Source organism: Coenobita brevimanus, chromosome 49 (genome assembly GCF_032717465.1).
Source record: "Coenobita brevimanus isolate Jiangsu-jjx chromosome 49, ASM3271746v2, whole genome shotgun sequence".
In the NCBI taxonomy this organism is placed as follows: Eukaryota; Metazoa; Arthropoda; class Malacostraca; order Decapoda; family Coenobitidae; genus Coenobita; species Coenobita brevimanus.
In genome coordinates, this window is record NC_137002.1 from 6,777,486 (window position 1) to 6,801,624 (window position 24,139).

Consider the following 24,139-nt stretch of genomic DNA (forward strand, 5'->3'; position numbering starts at 1 on the left):
AGTGACAATAACGAAAATATTGATCATCAGTCATAATAAATTCTCTCTCTCTCTCTCTCTCTCTCTCTCTCTCTCTCTCTCTCTCTCTCTCTCTCTCGAAATTTAGTGATGATAATAAAGTAGTAATAATAATACTAATACGGTACCAATAATCTATCTACAATTCTACAGCCTGACGCCATAATCCCATAAAGAGTGGCCGTTTGTCTCTGAGTTATATAGTTCTTTTACGAGGAAGGATACTAACTCTCCGCCAACCCACTTGTTGACACGTAGGGAACACTTCTGGGTTGGTTAAATTGTTACCACCTAGCGTTCTAAATGGTTTCCTGGCTTACAGGAAACCATTAGGCTTGTCACTCAATGTAAAGCCACCTGAAAAGGTAAGAAGAGTAGGAAAAAGTGGCAGGAAAGAAAATAGGAAGAGTGAAGGACAGACCGAAAAAGAATGACAAAGGTGAAGGAAGATGTAGCAGCACTATAATCAAGTGAGTGGATGATGGTCGCGACCACCCGCCACGCACTAATACTAATAATATATATTTTTTTTCCTTTTTGTCTGTGAGGTTGTGTCATATACCTTTGTACCCTGACACAGAAAGAGATATACAGGATAGTTAAGAGGTATCAGTACCTGGCATCTCATACGTTGAATAAGCTCGTCGGGTGAGTTGGCAGTGGGTGTATGTGTGGGCGGATCAGTGTGGAGGGATGTGTGTATGTATGTATGTGGGTAGGTAGGTAGGTAGGGAGGGAGGGAGGTAGGTAGGTAAGTAAGTAGGTTGTGTAATGTACCTATCGGTTTGCACTTGCCCTACACAGGCGGGTAACTACTATATATGTTGAACCATGTTGGAGTATAGGTATTACCATTCTTTGCTTTCTTGCGGATCAACGCCCAGACAAGGCCTCCATATGGGCCAAGTTAAAGTGCAAAGAGTACATTTTTACCCCTTTTCCAGATTGACGCCCAAACAAAAGCCTCTCTTAACTTCAGCACCTTGGCGTCTGAAGTGCCCAGGGTGGCGGGTGGTCTGAAGGCGGGAGGAGTTCAGGCAGGTGACCTCATCCTGCTGATTACTCCCACACACCTGGATTACGTCACAACACTGCTGGCCACCGTTTACCTGGGGGCCGTGTGTGCGCCTCTTAGTGACTCCATGAATGCAGGTACGTGTGTGTGCCTCTTAGTGACTCCATGAATGCAGGCACTTGTGTGTGTGTGTGTCAGGTGGATGCACAGTGGCGAATCCAGAGGGGGTTGAGGTGCCTTCAGTCCCTTGTCACTCACTGACCCTGTTCCTAGATGAGAAAATGTAAACATATCTACATCTCCTGTATGTATACCACAGATCAAGTAATTGTGGATTTACTAAACACATACTTTTAAAAAAGCACATCTGACACCCACACCAACCTCCCCTTGGTTACACGTCTAGGTCAGCCTTCTTCCCTTTACACAAATCCTTCATCCGTCACTCTGTATGATGTTCACAGGTTAATAATAATAATAATAATAATAATAATTCCTTCTTTTGCAGAGGAGTTGGCGCGGGCATTCAAAGTTAGTGGTGCCGGATTCGCCATATACCACGACTCGGCAGCTGAGAGCCTTAAGGGGGCCACTTCCCTCCTCCCCCACGGCACCCTGCGAGGGTCCTGGAGGCTGGCTAGAGAGGAGGGAGCCGCCCCCAGCTTGGCTCACCTCCTGAAGGGGTCTGCGGTACCTCCATATAAGCTGGTGAGTTTGGAGGGCGTCTGATGGTTCGGATGCCGTTAGTCTTGGCTGTGTTGATTTTTTGACGCTTTTATATTTTTTTGAGAGAGAGAGAGAGAGCATTCATCGTGACCCACCCAGAATGACTGCATTGTTAAATGGAGGATATGCGTAGAGAGAGAGAGAGAGAGTGTGTGTGTGTGTGTGTGTGTGTGTGTGTGAGAGAGAGAGAGAGAGAGAGAGAGCATTCATCGTGACCCACCCAGAATGACTGCATTGTTAAGTGGAGGATATGCGTAGAGAGAGAGAGAGTGTGTGTGTGTTTGTGTGTGTGTGTGTGTGTGTGTGTGTGTGTGTGTGTGTGTGTGTGTGTGTGTGTGTGTGTGTGTGTGTGTGTGTGTGTGTGTGTGTGTGTGTGTGTGTGTGTGAGAGAGAGAGAGAGAGAGAGAGTGTGTGTGTGAGAGAGGGAGAGAGAGGGAGGAACATATACAGGGTACATAGAAGTGTGTGTGTGTGTGTGTGTGTGTGTGAGAGGGAGGAACATATACAGGGTACATAGAAGTGTGTGTGTGTGTTCTTACCTAATTGTCCTAACCTAATTGCTTCTTTACATGAATGAGTCAAGCTTGTACTATCCCGTGTATTAAACCATTTTTATCATACATATCCTTAAATTTATGAATAGTTCTGGCACACACTACTTCATTTGATAGTGCATTCCATTGATCAGTTGCCCTATTTGGGAAACTGAATTTCCTTACGTCTTTATCGCCTCTCTTTTTATGTAGTTTTTTGCAGAGTCCTCTTACTGGTGCTTCCCCATAGGTTATACTCGCTTATGTTTGTTGCGCGCGCGCGTGCGTGTGTGTGTGTGTGTGTATAAGCAGTTATCACATCACGTTCACAGTGACTGCATAATTGTCAAGTTAGGGACATGGCATTTATATCCCCGCTTGCACCTCCTCCTCCTCCTCCTCCTTCTCTTCTTCATCTCCTTCTCCTTGTCCTTCTCCTCCTCCTCCTCTTCATCTTTATCTTCTCCTCCTCCTCCTCCTCCTTCTTCTTCATCTCCTTCTCCTTGTCCTTCTCCTCCTCCTCCTCTTCATCTTTATCTCCTCCTCCTCCTTCTTCTTCATCTCCTCCTCTTCCTCTTCCTCCTTCTCCTCCTCCTGTTCTGCACATTTCTCAAGGACGTAAGCTTGGTGAGAGACGCCTTCATGTGGTGACATTGATATAACGGAGCTACTACCTTCCCTGGTTGTACAAACGTCCCTCAACTCCCTCCCTGTCCATGAAAGAAGAATTATGACCTGCAGGAAGAGGGCAACTTCAGTCTGCAGTCCACGGGGTTCACATTGAGATGAACTTGGAGCTACAGTTATTATTGTTACTAGACACCCGTAGGTTTAAAAGGCTCACCAATGACTCTCTCTCTCTCTCTCTCTCTCTCTCTCTCGTAGTTTAGGAGTTAAAATAATCTTAGTACCTCAGTGTCTGTATGATCCATGTTACCTCCCTCCTACAGGATGGCCGTGGGAGGCAGACACCCGCCCTGCTGTTCTTCTCCTCTGGCACCACGGGTCTGCCCAAGGGTGTACTGCTGTCACACATGGCTCTAGCGACGCCTCATGCTTGTAATAAGTGAGTAGGTGTGGGGATTTTGTGTGTATGTGTGTGTGTGTAATTTTTTAATTCACCGGGTCGGTCAGGATCACTTGATGGTCGTGATCGTCAGCTTTTACCCTCCAGGAAGGGAGCTGGGAGCTCATATAGTCCGATCCAAGGGCAAGGCTGTGACCTTCACACACGCACACACCCGTCCCCTTGCTCAAGGGGGACAGTAACCACCCACTTCGTCAGTGAAACTTTTCGCAACCTGAGCGAGGCGCGAACTCCCGTCTACCAGATGGCAAGCGAGAACGTTACCACTGAACCAGTGAGCGTGTGTGTGTGTGTTTATTCTCACCAAGATTTTTTTCTGCATGATATTTTTCAGATATTTTTTCAACCATATGAAAAATACTAGGTTCAGATGGCTGTTAAAAAAAAAAAAAAAAAAAAAAATTGTTTATTGTACCGTTGACAGGAATAAATCTAACCCTTCTTTTTTAAATTTAACAGTGATATTAACTTATTTTATATTTAGGATACCCGGGACTTAAATGATACGTGGATGATTTTGCCTACTTATTTCACTGGACATGCTGGTGATAATTCTCTCACTTATTGTACCTCGTCCTTTCTTTTGTAGGTGGTGATGATGATGATTATGGTGATGATGATAATGATAATGATGATGATTACGCCTTTCCACATGTTTTCTCTTCATTCCAGTTATATAATCAACCTCATGAAAGAGTACCTAGGCGATGATGGTCCAGGCATAACCGACTTCTACGCCCGTATGTTGCTTGTTCTTCCCCTTCATCACATCTACGGCTTCCACATGCTGTTCTTCTGTGTCAGGCTTGGGTTCATTACTGTTCTCCTCCCTCGATTCAACCCAAAGCAGTTTTTTGATGCTATAGAGGAGTTTAAGGTAGGTTGGGTTGGGTTAAGTTAGGTTAGGTTGGGTTCAGTGAAGTTAAAAGTAAGCTTGATTAGATTAGACTTGATTTGTTTGGTTTTGGTTTCAACTGTGACTTGGAGATGTGAATGTTCTTCCACTCGTGCCTTTTTTTTTTTCCTTTGTTTTTTTATTAATCAGTCTAGTCCATTGTTTAGATTCTTTAGGGAAATACTTGTAAATGTCGTGATTATAATGATGATGATAGTGATGATGCTGATGATAATGATGACGACGATGATAATAATAATAACAATAATCATAATAATAATAACAATCACCATTGTTTAATTTTTGCTTTTTCCATTCAGTGACCTTTGACCTGACCTGTCCTAACCTTCATCGACTCCCCCAGGTAACTGCATGTCCTCTGGTGCCACATCTTGCCTCCTTCCTGGCCAACGCCCCCCCAACCTCACACAACCTATCGTCACTGGTTGCTCTCACTTCATCCGCTGCTCCACTATCTTCTAGCACTATCGAAGCACTCCAGGAAAAGGTGAAGATTGCATATGAGGCTGGATAATGTGATGTGGGATGGGAGGGAGGCTGGGGGATGTGTTGTGGGATGGGGTAAAGGGTCGAGGATTGCTTATGAGGCTGGATGATGTGTTGTGGGATGGGAGGGAGGCTGGGGGGTGTGTATGAAGCAGGATGATGTGTTGTGGGATGGGGGGAAGGGTGGGGGATGTGTATGAGGGAGGGTGGTGTGTTGTGGGATGGGGGGAAGGGTGGGGGATATGTATGAGGGTGGATGGCATGTTGTGGGATGGGGAGGGGTAGGTTTTGGACATACAGGAGGGAAGATGATGTGTTCTGGGAAGGGAGGGAGACTGATGAGTGTATTAGGGAGCGTGGTGTATAGTGTGGGAGAAGGAGGGACAGGGTTGGGGAGTAGATGAGAGAGAGAGGGGGGGGCTATATGAGAGAGGGATGTGTAATTCTGTAGTTTATTGCAATCTTCAGCCAGTGTTGAAGGTTTCAAGGAAGAGATATGTTATTCCTTGGCCAATAGTGTGAATTATGGTTAGGTGAAGGTTGGATGTATGAGGGAGAGTGGTTTATCATGACAGGAGTATAAGGGGAATAGTGTAAATCTGTATTGTACTTATTATTATTTTTTTTTCCAATCTAAACTAATTCCTGCTTTCCCCATCACAGCGCGGGCTATCCATCAGCAACGGGTATGGTATGACGGAGGCTGTGGGCGTTGCGAGTAGTGGGGAGCCTTATGGTTTCACACCTGGCACTGTAGGGAAAATTATGCCCTATATGAAAGCGAAGGTAAAGTATGATACACATGCATACTTATACTGGTCGTATTCTGAGTTCCTTTAAGCTCCTCTTTTCCCCATCTTTAGCACCTCTTTCTTATTTCTCCCTCTTTTCCTCCTTGTTTCATTATGATCTCAATCTCTGCCCCCTTCCCCTTCCAGCATCATCTCTTATTTTCAGACGTCCCCCAGCGTCCCCCTTCTTCTTCCTTTGTCAGATAGTTGTGAATACCAGTGAGATGCTAGGAAAAGGGCGAGAAAATGAAATGTGTGTTAAGGGTCCATTATGATGTTAGGCTACCTCTACAACCCTGAAGCCGCCGTTGCTGCCATGGATTCTTTCTCCAGTCATCAATTCCTCTGTGTCCCTTTTCAGTTCCCTCTTTCTCCTCAATACTTTTCTCCACTCATCAGCATCTTGTTCACCTTTGTTCACCATCTCTCACTACCTTTCTCCTCCTTCCATCTTCAGTCCATATTTCCTTTCAATCGTCTTTCGCCACGCAGCAAGTATACAGAATCTCCATTTTTCAGGTAGTGGACGTAAACACTGGAGAAATGCTAGGAGAGGGCCAAGAAGGTGAGGTGTGTGTAAAAGGCCCCAGCATGATGTTGGGATACATCAACAATCCTGAAGCCACAGCCGCCACCATCGACTCCTCCGGCTGGCTCCACACGGGCGACATCGGCTACTATGACCAGAACGACTTCCTCTTCATCACCGACAGGATGAAGGACCTGATTAAAGTTAAGGGATTTCAGGTGAGTATGAGGATGTTGATTTAGTTGCTATGATGTTGGCGTATTAATATTTGAGCTAATTTAGAAATACAGAAGGACTATAATTTTTTTGGGATCTCATAAAGTTTCCAGGTATGTACAGCACGAGCACGCTACCTGTATCAGAAGTCACCATGGTTTGCAAAACATTGCCATACCTCACACACAACGCTAGCACACTTCAAACTGGTGCACCACACACTACTGCATCTCGCACATTAAACACACACACACACACACACACACACACACACACACACACACACACACACACACACACACACACACACACACACACACACACACACACACACACACACACACACACACACACACACACACTTCCCACCTGAGCCCAAAGTAACTTAGTCCATCTCCAACCCAATTCAGCGTCACTGTACTCTTATGTATTGTCTCTTTATCACAGGTGTCGCCAAAGGAGGTGGAAGATGTAATAGAGGGTGTGGAAGGCGTGACTGAGGCAGCAGTGATTGGGGTGCCACACAGCAAGGCGGGAGAGGCTGTCAGAGCCTATGTGGTGTTAGCTCCATCTGCCACCACCACACCTGAAGATATAAGACGTGCTGTGGCCGGTGAGATAGATAAGTAGATAGATAGATAGGGCGAGAGGGGCGAAAAGAAGAGAGGAAGGGAGGTTAAAGCAAGAACAAGGGGTGCAGGTATTGTGTAGGAAGACAGGGAGAAGGAAGGGAGGGAGAAGAGAGAGAGAGAGAATCAAAATCCTCCCAGTGCTCATTTCCTCCTAATGAGATCAGTCGAGGTAATAATGGTAGTAGTAACAACCAAAAAAATAATATCATGACCTACAGGAACAATATACAGTCCCTTCTCTTTTCTCATTTTCCCCTTCTCTTCTTTCTCTCTCGTTTCCTTTTCTTTCCCTCTCTCCCCTCCATTCTCCGTTTCTTGCATTTCTGTCCCTTTTCCCTCACTATCTCCACTCTCCCTTACTCTCCCTTTTTCCTTCCTTTCTCTTTTCCCTAGTAACAATATATATATATATATATATATATCCCCTTTCTTTTTCTTTTCAGAGCGTCTGTCAGCACCTCACAAACAGCTAACAGGGGGAGTGGAGATTGTGGAGCAACTGCCTAGGAATGCAACAGGGAAGGTACTAAAGAAGATGTTGAGGGAGCAGTATGCGGCTGCAAGGTCTAAACTGTAGTGGGAAGAGGGAGAAAACTGATCTGGAGAAGTGGAAGAGGAGGAAGAAGAACTACAAGGAAAGTGGAAAGATTGATAAGGAGAAGAACATGGAAGTCAGGGGAAAAAAGAATGATGAAGACAGAAGAGGAAGGAGGAAATATTTTATTTGATTAATTAGTGGAGGAAAAAGAAAATGCTAATAGGAAAGAAGACCAACAGTCGGAGAAAAGAGGAAGGGGAGCATGAACAAGAATGAGAGAATAAGCAGGAGTGAAAGAAGATGGAGAATGAGGGATTTAACAAGAATGATGAAGAAACCGACCAAGGATGATGAAGAATGGAGAACGATAATGAAGGAGGAGGAGGAAAGGAAGACGAAAGAGGAGGAGGAGGAGAAAAAGAAGACGAAGGAGGAGGAACATGGAGAGGGTGAAGAGGTGGAAAGGAATGACGATGAAACAAGTAACAGATGAGAGGGAGAGAGAGAGAGAGAACAATTAGAATTGGTAATAGAAAAAATAAATAGGATCAGTTGCATTATTCTGGGTTCCTTGTATGATCGTTCGTAGTTAATGTGTTGTTATTGTTGTTTTTATTGTTATTGTTATTTGGGCACATTGTTGGATAGTTTTAAGCTGAAAAAACTCTTAATCCCATCAGTACCGTACGTAGACTTCCCTTGAGCTAAATCATTTAAAATCATCATCCAGTTGCAAATATAGAAATATAAGTGCTTCGTAGTATAGGGTAAATTTGCTGTCGTTTACATGGGGCAGAATGGAATTGATGGTGCTGATGATGATAATGTAAAATTAAAGCATCTTCATTGAAAATATTGGACTGTAACAAGCGATTAGCACTAGCGTATGGTGCTAGTCACGAAGAGGTGCTATGCAAATGTTGTAGAGCCATAGTATTGTCTTACTCTGCCCTGTGGGAAATAAACTACAAAAGTAAGAAAATCTCTAAGTTAAGGTGATGGAACTGTTGGATATGGCGCCAGTCACGAAGAGTGCCAGAGGAAGGATGTTGAGCCACAGTATTGTCTGGTTTTTCCACTGAGCTACGGGAAATAAGCTTAAAAAAAAAAAAAAAAAATTTTAAAGTCTTGTTATAACCTCCGTGTCTGCCACAGTGTACGAGCTTTTTTTTTTTTTTTTTTTTTTTTTTTTTTTAAATGGGATCCTATTCTCAGCGGTCAATGAAGCTCCCTAACACCTCTTCTTGAGCGATTTGCTTTTGGATACGACTGGATAATATAGTTTTGTACGTTATTTGTGCAGAGTATGTCGATTTTAGAATGATTTATACAGTATGAAGGATAGTAAGGTGCAATAAACAATAAGTCACTTAGGATAAGGTGTAAGGGAGTTTCCATCACCGACGAGAATACGCGCCATATCCTATCATTGTGAGGGAATTCAAACCTAGCCTGTGTGTACACTGCTGTTGTAACAAGGATAAACTTAAATGTAGATTTGCAAGTTAAATATTTGCTATGCACAGTGTCGATTCCAAGATGAAGACTTTACTGGAACTTTTCATGGATGCTAACCCATACTCCGAACATCGCAGCTCAGGAGACGAATACGCATACCACTTGGCCACCGCGACTCCTGTATGTATAATATGGTCACTTGTAAATCCTTTCTGTTTTCATACTGCTATACCGATTGATATGGTTATGTCTGTGATGAATTTCCTATTTTGCACATTCCTAAGTAAAATGGTTGTTTTTGTATAACAGGGATTGTTAGGGAATGCATAATTACTTACAGTATGTAGATTTTGTATTAACATAGTAACAGCAGTAATAATAGTTATCAAATAGTAGAGTAATTAATAATAGAAACGTAGTAGTAGTAGTAATAATGGCAGCAGCATTAGTTGTAGTGGCAGCAGCGGTAGTAGTAGTAGTATTGGCAGCAACAGCCTGTGTATCCTTCACTACTAGAGGTATCATGTACGTTGTATAAAATTGCCGATAACAAGCACAAAATACAAATTATGACCTGTTTTGAAGCATTTATTAACCTTTACACTGGCAGAATTCCCTCCAGATATGCATGAGAGCGTCTGGCGGCAGCATAAATAAAATACAATGGACATTCTGACTCCAGGTGTTAATGGAATGCTTTAACGTAAATATAATTATTTTACGGCCCATAATTGCAATATCTCCATCTTGAATGCTGGGTTGCAACGAGATGAACAAGAATATGATGCTAGTCACGAAGAAGCGGCATTGACAAGGTACAGAGCTGTCGTAGTGTATTCTTTTTATACCGCTGAACTGCGAGAATTCAAGCTATGAAAGGACAAAAATCTAGGCAGAGAATGAACGAAATATGAATGGAAGTATAATCGTCTGGCGGCAACATTACGAGGATTTGAAGTGGCCATAGAGAGTTAATCCAAGGTCTTGGTAGGATAGAATTTGCTTATTTCAATGTGGAGTATGATTGGTATGCATTGCTTCAGAACTAGTTTTTTGCCGACTCACTGTTTAAGAGGTGAAGTAAAAATGGACTCGATATCGTGCGCAGGTGTTGATTCAGAATTTATATTTTCTCAGTATTTCAATGGATCTTAACGCGCAGTATTGCCATAGATGTTTTGCTGCTTGCAAGTAATGGCAGGATCATATCGGCCGAGCCCCGTCTTAGCTGCATATGGCGTCATCCTTCTGTTCCGAGACAAGATATTCCGTCTTTGAGGCAAAAACCCTTCAGTGTTCACATTTCTCTTATCACTTACTTTACGATATGGTGCCGACCATGTTATATCGCCTATAATATATCTTAGTGTAACACCACCATTAGATAGTATAATATTTACGTGATTACGTCGTAATATAAAGAAGTTGGTAATATCCTTGGATGCTAAGTTGTCAGAAGCGAGGCCTAAAATTCATGTGTATGATAGAAAAGTAATGTTATTATCTATTACTTTGTCTTTATTACTATTAGTTTTTACTGTAGGCAGAAAAGTAAGATTTATCTCTATTACAGTACTTTACAAACCCTGTAATTGTCTATTACTATTTCATATAACCGTTAACCCAAATCTATCAGGAACAGTTAGGTTAATTCAAGTACAGTCAGGTTAATTAGGTTTTAGCTGAGTCCATTAAGATCGCTTCTGAATCATCCAGATGACTTCAGGATGATCCTAATAATTTTAGGATGATCCTGGTGATTTCAGGATGATCCTTATCACTTCTGGATTATTCTGATGCTCCAGGAATATTGTGGTAACTTCAGGATGATCCTGGCGACTTCAGGATAATTTTGATTACTTCAGGACGACTTTGGCGACTTCAGGATAATTCTGATAACTTCAGGATGGTGACCAGAATGATCCTGGTGACTTCAAGATGATTCGGGTAATTTCAGACGCATCCTGGCGACTTCAAGATTATCCTGGCGACTTCAGGATCATCCTGATAACTTCAGGATCTTCCTAATAACATTAGGATTATTTTGGTAACTTGGCTTTCTTTTAAATTCAGATGACTTTGGATTCAGCCGTTTTTCTTTTCTTCACGGTCATTTCAGCCAAAGTTTTGCAGCCACCAGCTTCTCTGATTCTCCTGGAACTCAGAGAGCATATAATGGTAACGTACAACGTCCATAGAACTGCAGTATTTGCGTAAATAAGGGGTAAGTTGCTGGCAAACCCATGAGCGTTGCAGTCTCCATGTTTCCTTCAATAGGATATAATTTTTATTTATTTCTTGGTATCACCAACGTCACGAAGATTCAGAGATCACGGAGAATGTATAATTAGTACCTAATGTAGCCATAATAATTTATTTTGGACATTAAAAAGGGTAAGCTGTTGGCATACGTGGCGTTTCATCATGTTAGATCTTGATTTGATTGACGACGAACGGTGAGAAGAGCCCAGAAATTGCTCTCTTGAGAGGAGATGAGGAAGATTGTGGAGATGGTAAACGGAGAGAGAGAAAGGGGATAGATGAGGAGAAAGATGTGACAGAGGAAGGGGGAGTTGGAGATGGGAAATTGGCAAATTTTCAATGTAAATCTTAGTGTCGCGGCCTTCTCCCCAATATGTTTACATTGCTCAATAAATGCGTAAATAATTAAAACTAATAAAATCAATATCAGTATATTGCAAATCAATATTAATATCGACAGGTGACCAATAAATAATTTTTGAAGAGGATTTTTGGATACTTGTAGTTTTCTTAAAGATCTCGCTACCTAACCAACCCAAGAAATCGTTGTCCGTTTCGCGGACCGTAGCTCGACTTATTTATCAATGATTATAAAAATGCTGCTGTGTAGTGTACGATTCGTGGATAAAATTAGCTTAAATATTATTTAGGTGTAAATTTAGGCAGATAAGCTAGGCTACGGGGATCAGAAATAGTGAAATTATATTAAAGATATTTCAGAGGTGGATTCGGACACGCTGGCTGCGTGAAGGTGCGAGTCGTCCAAAATTGGCGCATTCTGAGGCGTGACGTCATAGCGAGTGGATGTATGGGTAAGTCAGCTCCTGTTATTTCACATATTTTGCATTTTAATCGTATTTTTTGGTACTCAGTCTTGCTTTATTATGTTATGTAAAGTGTTCTGGTGCAGCGCAGGTAGGTAAATAAGAGAAATTTTGGGATTTTGTGAAAAAAATTGGTATCGGTCTTCGGGTGGCTGACAAGCTTTGCTCGATGAATCTTAAAGCCTGAATATCAGTTACGTGACTTTATTTTCATGTTTATTCAGATTAAATATATCAGAGGATAGTATGATTTACTGCCGTTTACGCGTTCAACCCTTCACTACGAAAAGGTGACCGAACTGAAGTGACGAACTTAGTAACGTGGTTTTAAGTTTCATGCGCGCAACCTCCGTACGATTTTTTTTTTTCCAGAAGTTTGAGAAACTTTTTTTTTTTCTTTTGGAATTTTGAACAACTAACGGAGACTGTGACATATTTTCAAGTTAGGCATGCTACTTCCAGACGATTTTTGCACGCAGTTTTGAAAATCAGCTTGGGCATTTTTTGGAATTTTACTCAGCTGACGGAAGCTTTTTTTTTTTTTTTTTTTTTTTCCTGTTAATTCTAGGATGTATTCCCAGCTTACCCATTTCTTTTCAAGATGTTTGAGAGTCGTCGGGTATATTTTCGGAATTACAACCAACTGAGACTTTTTTTTTTTTTTCCGTCGGTGAATTTTCGTATGTTTATCCAATTAACGAAGACATTCCCACTCTTAGATAATTGTTGCGGTTTCCGTACGTAAAATTTAAGCATTACAACAAGCTGACGGAGATTTTTTTCCCAATTTTCATCGGCGAATTTTCGGAATTTCACCCAGCTGACGGAGACTTTTCCATTTTTTGGATTATTTTTGCTGTTTCCTTAGTGGTAGGTGAGGGCGCTCACCATCCACTCACTCAGTGTAGTGCTGCTTTCGGTGTCTGCCGTTCCTCTCTTCCTTCCCCTTCCTTCTTTGCTTCGTTTTTTCCTCTTCCTTCTGCCACGGTTGACTTTGCATTCTCCTGTCTCTCTAATTCCTTCTGCCTGTGGGTGACTCTATACTGAGTGACAAGCCAAATGGTTTCCAGCACACCAGGAGACTATTTACAACTCTGGGTGGTAACCATATAACCAAATTATGGCGCCTGGTGGTTTAGTGGGTTAAGGCGCTCCAGTCGGATTGAGCCCGTGCAGGTTTATATCCACGGGGTGGTTGGGACTTATTGTTCACGTAATGCCACTCAGAGATAAGTGAGGTTGGTCACTCTCAAATGTCAGGACCAACTTGCCTAGCCCTCCTACGCTCCTCGTGAGGCAACAAAGGATGGGTGGATGTTGCTGTTTCCTTACATACATTTTCGGCATTACAGTAAGCTAACAGAGATTTTTTTCTGAATTTCAGCCAACTGTAGGAAACTAAATAATTTTTATTATTATTAAGTTACTACTGCTAGTACTGGTACTTTTACTATTACTACTAATTAAGGTTGTTGCTACTTCTACCACCACAACCACCACCATTACTACTATTACTACTGCTATTACTAGTATTACTACTACTGATACTGCTAGTACGACCATCACCACCACCAGCACCAAACTATTACTACTGTCTCTGCCATACCATTACTACCACCTGGTACTACTACTATCACCATCACCACTACCAGACTACTACTATTAATTCAACAACTAGACTGCAACAGCTACTGCTGTTACTACTGCTACTAGGCTACGACGACTACACTATTAACTACTGCTGGTGCATTATTTTAATTGTTACTAAGTATATTAAACAAAATAAAATTTTACTAATGCTGCTAATTTTACTGCTGCTGATGCTACTGCCACTAAAACAACTAACTACTACTACTACTTCTCAACTACTACTACTATTACTACTACCACTACTACAGTAAAAGTCCTTTAATCCAGAATGCAGTAGCCCACGGACCTTCTGGATTATAAGATTTTCTGGACTATCAGACAGGTACCTGAAAATGTTCATAACACCCCCCCCCAAATAATAATAAATTACAATAATTAAAAAATGATGGTTTTCTTTATTTACCTTTGTATTGTAGTGCAGATGTAGGATGTTTGAGGTCATATTAGTGCTAGTAGTGTTGGGGCGGTACAGTGGCACCATCGATATTTTTCGATTTTTTCCGATTTTGATTTTTTTTTTACCCTATAAAGCTAAAAATGACCATGGGCTAAAAATTCTAAACCATCGGATGCCAGATTATTGGAAGTTCACTGTACTGTTCTCCTATCTTGAGATGACTGTTTAACATGAAAAGGAAGTCTTGTATAGAAGGCATTATTTAAGGCTGGATCCGATTTCTGTCTGTAATATCATCGGAGTGAAGGGAGGTTGTGAGCATAGCTCAATTGGGAAAGGTTTATTGCACTGAACACCAGGTAATTTTCGTCATCGGAGTGTTACTAATGGTACCAATAACTCGTTCATGGTCGGGACAAGTCTAGTGCAGTCATACCTTGCAATGCTATGGAGTTGCGGTAAATGAAAATTCATCGCCTACTGATTTATTGTATACCAAGGTTGATGGGTCCAATGGGGATGCATTTGGAGGTCAAGGGCTATGTAACCTAAAATCTTTTTAACCTAAGTCTCAGAAGAGAGAGAAAGAGAGAGAGAGAGAGAGAGAGAAAAAAAGAAAACTGCCACCTGCCTGAAGTATACCCTAGGCCAGCAGGTAATTGTCATCACCCAAGGCTGGGGAACAACTGGAGGACCTGGACGATCATTCCAGGTCCTCAGATGAGGAGAGATAGGGAGAATGAAGCATTAAGACCAAAGGTGTTTGGCAGTGGGGGAGTGTAGGGGTGAGCCAGACACTGGTGAGGACTAGGAGACACAAGACCAAGGCTGGTGCGGCAAGGCATAGCATTTGCACCCCACTTGTTGGTGGCCTTGGCTATCCCTCAGTGCTGGTTGTTGTTGCAAGGGGGAAGAAGGAGGTGATGGTGGTCTGCTGTGCTGCCATTTTCTCAGTTGCCAGAAGCTCCCTGTTTGGCTTCAAATGCTGCTCTGTGTTGTACAGGTGTTCCTCCTCTAACGCGGTTTGCTGTAGCGCGATATTGCTCTAATGCGGCACGATTTTGCGAAAGGAAATAAACATTCTAAAATGGGCACTGTTAATGTAACATGGTAATTTGAGCTGGGCGGGCTGTGACGTGGTGGATTTTAGTGTGTGTTCCCCTCTCTACCTCATCTCTGGCGACGTATATCTGCTCTTCTCACATAAGGTACAGTACAGTAAATAAAAAAGTCCTGTATTGACCTAATGTATTTTTTATAACCATATTAATGCATTTAGGAGGTTTAAATTGGGGGGTATAAAAAATTTTGCACCACAAGGGGGAAAAGTGGACTTCGAGCAGGTGTGCGAAAGGAAATGGGGGTTTTTGAGAGTCCCTCTAACACACTATTTGCCTAACGTGAGGTCAGTGCGGAAGCAAATGCCCGCATTAGGGAAGGAGCACCTGTACATCACTGTGCCACTCCTCACTAGGTTCAGATCCTTGTCCTGGATGTATGAAATGGCATTGTCAGTCTTGGCAAGCAACTCCTTCAGAGTCTTGATAACCAGGACATGAATGGACTCGTTCTCACCACCTTCCTGCGTCTCTGCTACCCATACCCTTAGCTCAGTGAGCTCCTCTCTGAGAGTTGCTTGGTGTAACTTTCCAGGACCTCATGCACATGTAGATCAGCCTTTTAGATGTCCTCAAACCCCAGGTTGTGCGAGAAGTTGTTATGGCAGATGTGCTCCACTGCTAGGAACCCCGTGAAGGAGTGAACGCACACTTGCCATAGGTTCCATTCCTCCTGATGGTGTTCATTGTGCTCGGCTGTACCTCTTTCCATGCCACTTTAATGTTGTCAGTGGCATTTTTTATTTTATATTTTAACAAAACCGGCACACAGCATCAATCTCTCCCGAGTTCCACATCCTCTCCATTTGCTCCACGATGTGGTGGAGGTAGTGGGCCTTAAAAATGGTGATGACACCTTGGTCCATGGGCTGGAGCAAGGATGTTGTGTTGGGGGGCAGGTACACTTCCTTGAAATTGTCCACCCAGCCCTCCATGCTGTCAGGGTGGCTAGGGATGTTGTCCACCTGCTTTCTCATTTCCTAAAATTTGGGTTGGACACAAGCAGTTCAATAACCCACATTACTAGGAGATACTCCATCTCCGTAATGGGTTCCTTAGTTTTTGTTGGGCACTTAGCAGTCAGGGTACGGTAGGTACGTTTTGAAGTGCTGCTAGAACAGCATCAGATATTTAGATTACAGTAGAGACCACGGACTTGGGCAGCTTAAGGGCCTCGGTGACTTTGCTCGCCCTCTACCCCTCCTTATGTTCCTTAACAGTGCCCAATTTCCCATTAAGGAAAAGGCTACTCCTTACCTTTCTAGTCTTGCCTAGCTTAGCAGCATCAGTAGCACCACACTTTCTGCTTGGGTTAGCACCAGACATGATTTCCAAGTCAAGTTTAACTATTAAAAAAAAAAGAAAAAAGTTCTTTCTCCACGTAATATCGCACACAGCACTATTTGTTGCACGCATGCACTGTTATTTAGTGATGGTGTTTCAATGACCTTGAATGAGCAATATGGCTTTATAACATAGAACACAAAGAACATGATTGCAACTGTGAGATACATGAGGAAGTGGACAAGTGAGATGGGGTCTTCATAGGGGTGGCATGAAGGAGGCTGTGTGTGCCGAGATAGGGGGGTTTGTGCATATAAACACTGGGAGTTCATCTTGGGTCAAACATCTGACTGTCGGCTTGTGTCACTGTGTCCACGCAGGATTGTCAAATGCAGCAATAACAGTTATCTATCTGTCCATATACTTAGGCTTCTTCCCCCTAGGAGGGTAGCCAAGACAGGACAACATACTCACCAGACTACTCATCCACACACACACACACACACACACATTTACTCGAATCTTAGCCTCTAAGGGGAGAAGGGTCTGTTCTTCACTGCATGAGGGTCAACTCCGCAGTGCAATCCAGCAACATCTGCAGCAGGGCCTGACAGCAGAGCTGGTTTACCCTTGCCGCATCATAATGGACCCATCCCTTTCCCCGCAGCTGACCGGATCAGCTGATCAGACAAGATGCGAGAGAACATCCCATCGGGGATGTTATCGTATAAGTGAATATTGCCTTCGATATGAAACTGGGTATAGCTTTAATTCATCATTCTTTCGATTTATTGCATACCAAATTGTTGTATACCAAGGTCTGACTATTTTATTCCAGTAAATGCCTCATGATTTTATACAGCCTTTGTGTCATGGCTTGGGTAATTAATAATGGTTGAATTGCCCAATTAACCTTCTCATGGTCAGAATAAGTATGGTATTGTATTCAGATGATTTTTTTTTACATCAGAGTCATTGAAGCCTGGTATGTCTGTATAGTCACTATTAATCCTCCCATGGTCAGGACAGCAGAGGTGTTCTAATCAAACTAAAGCCAATCCATTTTGTTGCATCAAATAGAACCCAGAAAGCGTTGAAATATCACCAGAAGCCCTTTAATAGTCAGGATAATTCTGGTACAGTGTTTGACTCCTACTAAAACCAGACGTTTTATTTTGCTGAGTTGTAGGAGCCTGAGTGCTGTGCTGTACTGTCACCATTAACCCTTTCATGACCAGGACAATTCTAGTATTGTATGAATTCAAACTTTTGTCAGATGATTTTGTTCGACTGAGAGTGAGATCGGAGTCACATAAACTGGTCCTTCGTTCATCAAAATTTTAAAGGAAATTAATTTAAGTTATTAATTGCAGTATCTGTCTAATCATGCCATATCACCTGTATGTGGCTACATGTTCCGCCTATGCCCAGAAGCGTCAGTGTAGAAGTGAGAATGGCAGTTGTTAAAAAAAATGGTGCTAAAATCTGATGATCGTATAGGCGAACAATTGCATAAAGGTCAGTCGCAAAATGAGGTTGTCCTCAGATATGCGTTGAATGGCTTAGGATAAGTGAGAATACCCCCAAGTAGCATTAAAAAACATTTTGGAATATGGAGGTTTCTGGAAATTGGGATTTTTGGATTTGAGACTTTGTACTCTTAAGTTGTCAACCATTAAAGGGGCATTGGTGAAAGAGTAACACTCAAGCTTGTAAGATTCACTCAGTAAAATAGAGTAGTTATTGATGATGATTAAAACATTAGGTTAACACTCAGGCTCATAAGATTTGCTCAGCAAAATAGAGTAGTTATGGATGATAATTAACCCCTTAATAGCCACTGGCATTGAGTGATATTTTACTGTAAACATGCCACTGGCGTAGACTGAGCCTGAGCCATAGAAAACAGGTAACAATTATGGGAAGGGAACGAAGGTCACTGGTAAGTGTACCTGACCCTATACCCTACCATCCCAAGCACTCATGTGGTCACTTTTTCTCATGTTTTCGCCCAAATGTTTATATGGTAATGGCACATGTGCAGTAATTTTATGATATATTCTGTTAATCATAGTGAATCACAGAATGGATTGAGGATGCTAAAAAACATGTTGCCAGGTGTGCCAGGCAATTCTCATCACATCTGTTTAAAAAAAATTAAAAAATTGGATTTTAGAACTTTGAAAAAATGGTTTCTGAGCCAGCTGGGGAAGCCTGCAAATTTCTGAACACATAGCCATTGAGGGGTTAAAACACTGGAATACCAAATGATGGTAAAATTATTGTGTGTCTTCTAGTGGTTTTGTGGGCAATTAAGGACCTCCGGGCAGATTGAGCCGGTGCAAGTTTATATCCAAGGGATGGTTGGGGTTTATTGCTCATGTTATGCCACTCAGGGATGAATGAGGCTGGTCACTGTCATCTTAAATGCCAGGACCAACCAGCCTAGCCCTGGGCTTCTGTGTTCCTCATGGAGCAACACAGGTTTAGATGATGATGATGATGATGTGTCTTCTACCACTTCTAATTTTTCCTTGTAGCCTAATTGCAGGTAGTGTATAGTTTAACTGAGGTTTGCAGGCAGAATAAAGTAGTTCTGGGTTTTAATTAAAATGCTCTATTGGAACTGCAGACAAGAATAAAATGATTCCGTCTTCAGCGTCATCTAATTTTTCCTTATCATTACAGGTAACGCTTTGTGTATGTTAAGTGCGAGTTGCAGCCAGCGAGCAACGAATGGGGATTCTGCTAGATCGAGGATTATCATCCCCATGCTGGTCTTCTCTTCAGTGCAAGGTAAGCATTTTAATGTCTTCAGTATAGTTATTTAATTTTCATTTGATTCTTGCTACCTCCATATGGTTTTGTTAGCTGTGGATAGAATTTTTTATTGATGGAGTTAGAAATAGTTTCCATAAACCTCTTTACAACCTGATTTCGTCTTCCGAAACTGACTAGAAATATCCACAGGTGACAGCAATGAAATTTGATGCAGTGTGTGTTATTGTGTTAAAGAGTTAGTTTCTTCAGCATGGCAACACTTTTCTTTTTTTTTTTTTACTAGTTTATTTTTAGAGAGCAAAGAAGGTATTTTTAGAAATGGATGGTTTAGCTACAACCTACATTAATCCTGTGAATACAAGATGCCTTTCCAGAATTGTAGAAAATCATCTAAAGGTAGCCGGAGTAAAGTGTGGAAAGACTTCATTGGATTGACGGGATTCATTTCGTCAATACAAGGACATGGCTTTTAAACAGATGCTTGATGGTATAATTTGTAAAGCTCTCAGATCAGAATGTTCTCATTTATGTCATTTTTTTTGGAAGTACAGGTATATTTTTGTTCACATCATTTCTATGATAGCTTATGTATCCCATATTATCTTTGCAATTTCATTAAGCTGAGAAGAGACTTTTTGCATCAGGAGGGCTGATAGGAAGCTAGTAAAGGATATGAAGGAGAGAATGGAGGATGACAGCTGGGTGAAGAGATGAGAGTTGTGAACATTGAGGGTGGAGTTGCAGAAGGTAGACCAGAAAAGATGGGATTAGGTCACAGAGTGTGACCTTGGAGTTTAGGGCCTTGAATAGAGAGGTTGCACTGAGCAGTATGGAGAGCTGCCATTAGGTGACCAAGGCCAATGCATGCAATCAGTGTTCCAAAATATCTTGGCCTTAACTGTACAGTTGGTTGTATTAGTAGCAACCCCAGGCTCTTATGAATGTGAGCCTGGTAGGCTGCAGGCTGAAGTTGCCCTCCTCCCTTCATTCCACTATCTTCCTTTTGGGGGATGTGAACTCGAAGGACTACATGCCAAACCCCTTTCCCTTCAGTCTGCCATCCTCCTGTTGGGGGATAGGTAGGGAACTGAGGAATGTTTGCATATAAGCAACTGGGTAGCAGAGCTGTCCAGTTTTATCAGTACCACCATGCTGTATTCCTCTTCAACACCATATAGGTGATAGCTAAAGTAATTTTCTGTATCCATAGAAATGGAACTTTAATAGGCAAAATTTCTGTAATTTACTGTATACTTCAGTAGCAAAGAGCATTTAAAAAGGTGACATTCAATGAGGACATGTGTTTCTGATGCCTGGGGGTGTAGTGGTTAGTGCTCTGCAGTCATAAAAACTACAAGTACATTGCCTTGTGTGCATGGTTTGATCCCCATGAGGCAGGTAGAGGGTTATCTGTGCAGTGTGATTGGGGATGTAGGTTGGTTATCTACCCATAGATGTATGTGGTAACAACTACAGTAGCACTGCCATGAGGACTTACACCTCGAAGATAATAAGATAGGATTGACTGTTAGTATTACCATATAGGGTTTGGTTGTTTATATATTCCAGTCAACTTGTGTGGTGAATGGTGGGTTGGAATAAATTTTGAGATGATGTGGACATGCTGGATATTCAAAGAATGCATCTTGATAGAATGCATCTCGATAGAATGCCAAAGAAAGTATGGTACAATTAGTGTTGAGGGTACTGCTGGAAGAGGCAGACTTTATGTTATATGGAAAAAGAATGTGGAGCAGTATATTGGTGAGATAAGGAAAAGTTAGGAGAGTTCTTTTTTGTATGTGAAGACAAAGTAACTTGGAAGAAGTTCTGTTACGGCTGTTTCGTAATGGAAGTTTCCCATGAGGGAATAAGGTGTAATGATAATGATGATGATGATAATGTTTAAACCTGAAAACTTTGACCAAAGAAATTTTAGAGGTCTGAAGCTGTTGGATTATGTATTTAATGAAAGTGATGGAAAGCGTAGTCAACAGACTAATAAGATAAAGGGTGGACACTGAACATTTCATTGTCATGCCAGGTCAGAGGACTAGATACCATGCCCTGTACAGGCGTACCCTGATAATCAACGGATTGAAAATCGAGGATTCACTCTTTTGATGATACAGAATAGAGGACATATCCCAGAGAAGTATTGTGTTATGCTTTGCTTGTTTTGCACCTCCGATGATCCGACCATCAGCAATTTGAAATGTATGTGGTTCAGTTCATGTGTTTTTCAAGTTGCGATAGAAACAGTATTTTTCTACGAGGAATAATTATGCAAAGATTCCACTTGGATCATCATCATCAACCTTAATCTTCTGGAAAATTCGTGATGGGCCCATATTTACACAGAACTTTCCTTACATTTGTGTCTCCACTGTTGGGTTGAGAGATTGAGGCTTGTGGGAGCCTGCAGCCTTACACCTATGGATGCAGGTATCACAGCTGGCCCCCAGGCAATATACTGTATGTGCAACAGTGCATCATTCTTATCACTTAAAACATAACTTTACCACAGGCTAGAGATACCAAATATTCCGCTAGCTTATGGTGGAACACCCTATCATAAGCTTTACAAAAGTTGATAAACAGAACATACAGTACAGGTATACCTCGATGTACAATACCTCTAGATGCGATACCCTGGCTTAACGATGGAGATAGAAATACCACCATACCCCCCCTAACGATGGCCAAACCCCGGTTTAACGATGGGTTTTGATGTTTTTTACTGAATTTAAATATATATTAAACTAAACTTGTGTTTAGGTTGATTTATAAACTGTTTGTAGACTTAAATTAATGTGTTTTAGCCAAAGGAGGAGTGAACATTATCATTTTGGGGTACATTTTACTAAGCTTGATATTTTCCAGACGTATATTTGACGATTTTCAGATTTTCTTTGTTTGTGGTAGTGAGTTATTTACAAGTGTTAGGTTAGCTTCCTTGACAGCTGTGAGACCATTTAGATTGGCTTTAAACTTGTTGTGGGGCTCACTTGGGTGGGTTTTAGACTTGGTTGGGGAGGAAACCCAAGGCTGAAAAATGCATCCCGTTACTTTACATGTTAAATATACTGCGATATACGATACCCCGCCTAACTATGGGTTTTTATCTAACCAGCTGCATCATTAAACCAAGGTGTGCCTGTATATATATTTCTTAAACAAGGCCAAGTCAGTTAACAGTGTCATAATTTTCTCTATGGATATATGGCTTCAGGATTGAGAGACTGAATAGTGATACTGCCAGAGATCGTGTGACATGGACTGCTGCTGTCTGCATATGTAAAGGATATCCCTGCTATCCACGTAATTTTTTCAACCATGAGCTTTTTGTTAGAGAAAGTAGTTATATTTCTTTGAGTTAGGTTTGGTTAGGTTGCATATATTGTTAGTGTGGGATAGGTTTGTTACATTTGATCTTATTTGTTAAATCTGGTTCTTAATTTCTGGTTAAATTGTGTTGCTTCTAACTGTTGTCTGACCTAATTAACCCAGCATAGGTACTGGCATAGCTAATTTTAGGTTTGTATCTATGCACATAATTAATAATAAGCAAGCAAAAAAAAATCATATATCCTCCTTTGGATGTAGAGGCCTGAGGCTAGGCTGTCTTAGTTCAGTGTAAGGATAGCTGACCAGGCAACCTTGATGTGGTGGTATGATAGAACTGAAAACCATCAGTTATCTGTTGGGGATTGTACCTATACCTTCATACTGAGTACTGTTGTCTGCCTGAAAGGCTTGTGCCAGTATGCCAGATTCCTTTACATTAATACTACTGTATACTAGGTGGCAGCGCGTCAGGGCTGCGGTATATATCTATATCAGTGTGGTAATTCAAAAATGCTCTTTCCAAAAAACAGTCCAGTTTCTTTTTAAAACTCTCAGTACTTGGGGCTGACACAACATCTTCTGGTAAAGAGTTCCAATCTTCAACTATCCTTCTTGAGAATGAGTATTTTCTTACATCAAGCCTTGAGAACTGTTTTTTTCAACTTAAGATGATGTCCTCTTGTATTTACCTATTTGTATTTACCTATTTGTAGTATACAGGAATTGAGCAATGCTCGTGTTGTCCTGTCTCCATATCCACATTTATCAAGTCTACCTTTACACACATGAATGTTTTTCTCATGCACCACCTCTTTGTCTAAGTCATTCCAAATATTTAAGAATATACCTAATTGTGATATACACGGAATGTACTATGCTCGTGGGTTTCCGTCGCTGTTTCTCAATAAGTCGAATTTAACTTTAAACTCGTTTATGTTTTTAGACTGGACGATCTCTTTGTCCAGGCTATTCCATAAGTCTATACTTCTGTAAGGAAAGCTATATTTCTTGATATCCTTCAAGCAGCTTGACTTTTTCAATTTCATTCCATGTCCCTCTTGTTGCTCTCTTATCCCATACAAACAGATCTTCTTTGTCAATTTTATCTACTCCCACCATGGTCCTGAACACCGCAATCATGTCTCCCTCTTTCTCCTTTCCTCTAACGAAGGCAAATCCAGTTTTTCCAGCCTCTCTCTGTATGACAGGTCTGTCAGACTGGGGACCATCTTGGTTGCTGTTCTTTGTATTCTCTCAATCTTGTTTATATCTTTCTTTTTGTGTGGGGACCACACTACCGCTGCATATTCTAACCTGGGGCGGATCATGGCCACTATCAATTTTTTCATCATTTCCTCATCCATATAATGAAATGCTACTCTTATGTTAGTCAAGAGCTTATAAGTCTCTCCAACTATCTTGTTAATGTGCTTTTCTGGTGACAAACTATCTTGGACCAGCACTCCCAAATCTTTCTCTTCTCTCCTTTTTGTGATTAATTCATTACCCAAAAAATAATTCAGTGATGGT

The 24,139-nt window shown here is 41.6% G+C and overlaps 1 protein-coding gene across 1 annotated transcript in view; it reads left to right on the forward strand.

The window, feature by feature from the left end:
• The window catches only part of LOC145399491 (uncharacterized), a 12,346-nt gene extending 4,798 nt beyond the window's left edge, over window positions 1-7,548 (forward strand). The window contains exons 3-11 of the mRNA XM_080272096.1: window positions 963-1,170; window positions 1,542-1,741; window positions 3,243-3,358; window positions 4,052-4,256; window positions 4,639-4,782; window positions 5,445-5,567; window positions 6,092-6,319; window positions 6,765-6,930; window positions 7,393-7,548. Of these exons, the coding sequence (XP_080128222.1) occupies window positions 963-1,170; window positions 1,542-1,741; window positions 3,243-3,358; window positions 4,052-4,256; window positions 4,639-4,782; window positions 5,445-5,567; window positions 6,092-6,319; window positions 6,765-6,930; window positions 7,393-7,526 (1,524 nt within the window). The 3' untranslated portion in view covers window positions 7,527-7,548. The remainder of the gene's footprint in view (window positions 1-962; window positions 1,171-1,541; window positions 1,742-3,242; window positions 3,359-4,051; window positions 4,257-4,638; window positions 4,783-5,444; window positions 5,568-6,091; window positions 6,320-6,764; window positions 6,931-7,392) is intronic.
• The last annotated feature ends 16,591 nt before the right edge of the window (window positions 7,549-24,139 follow it).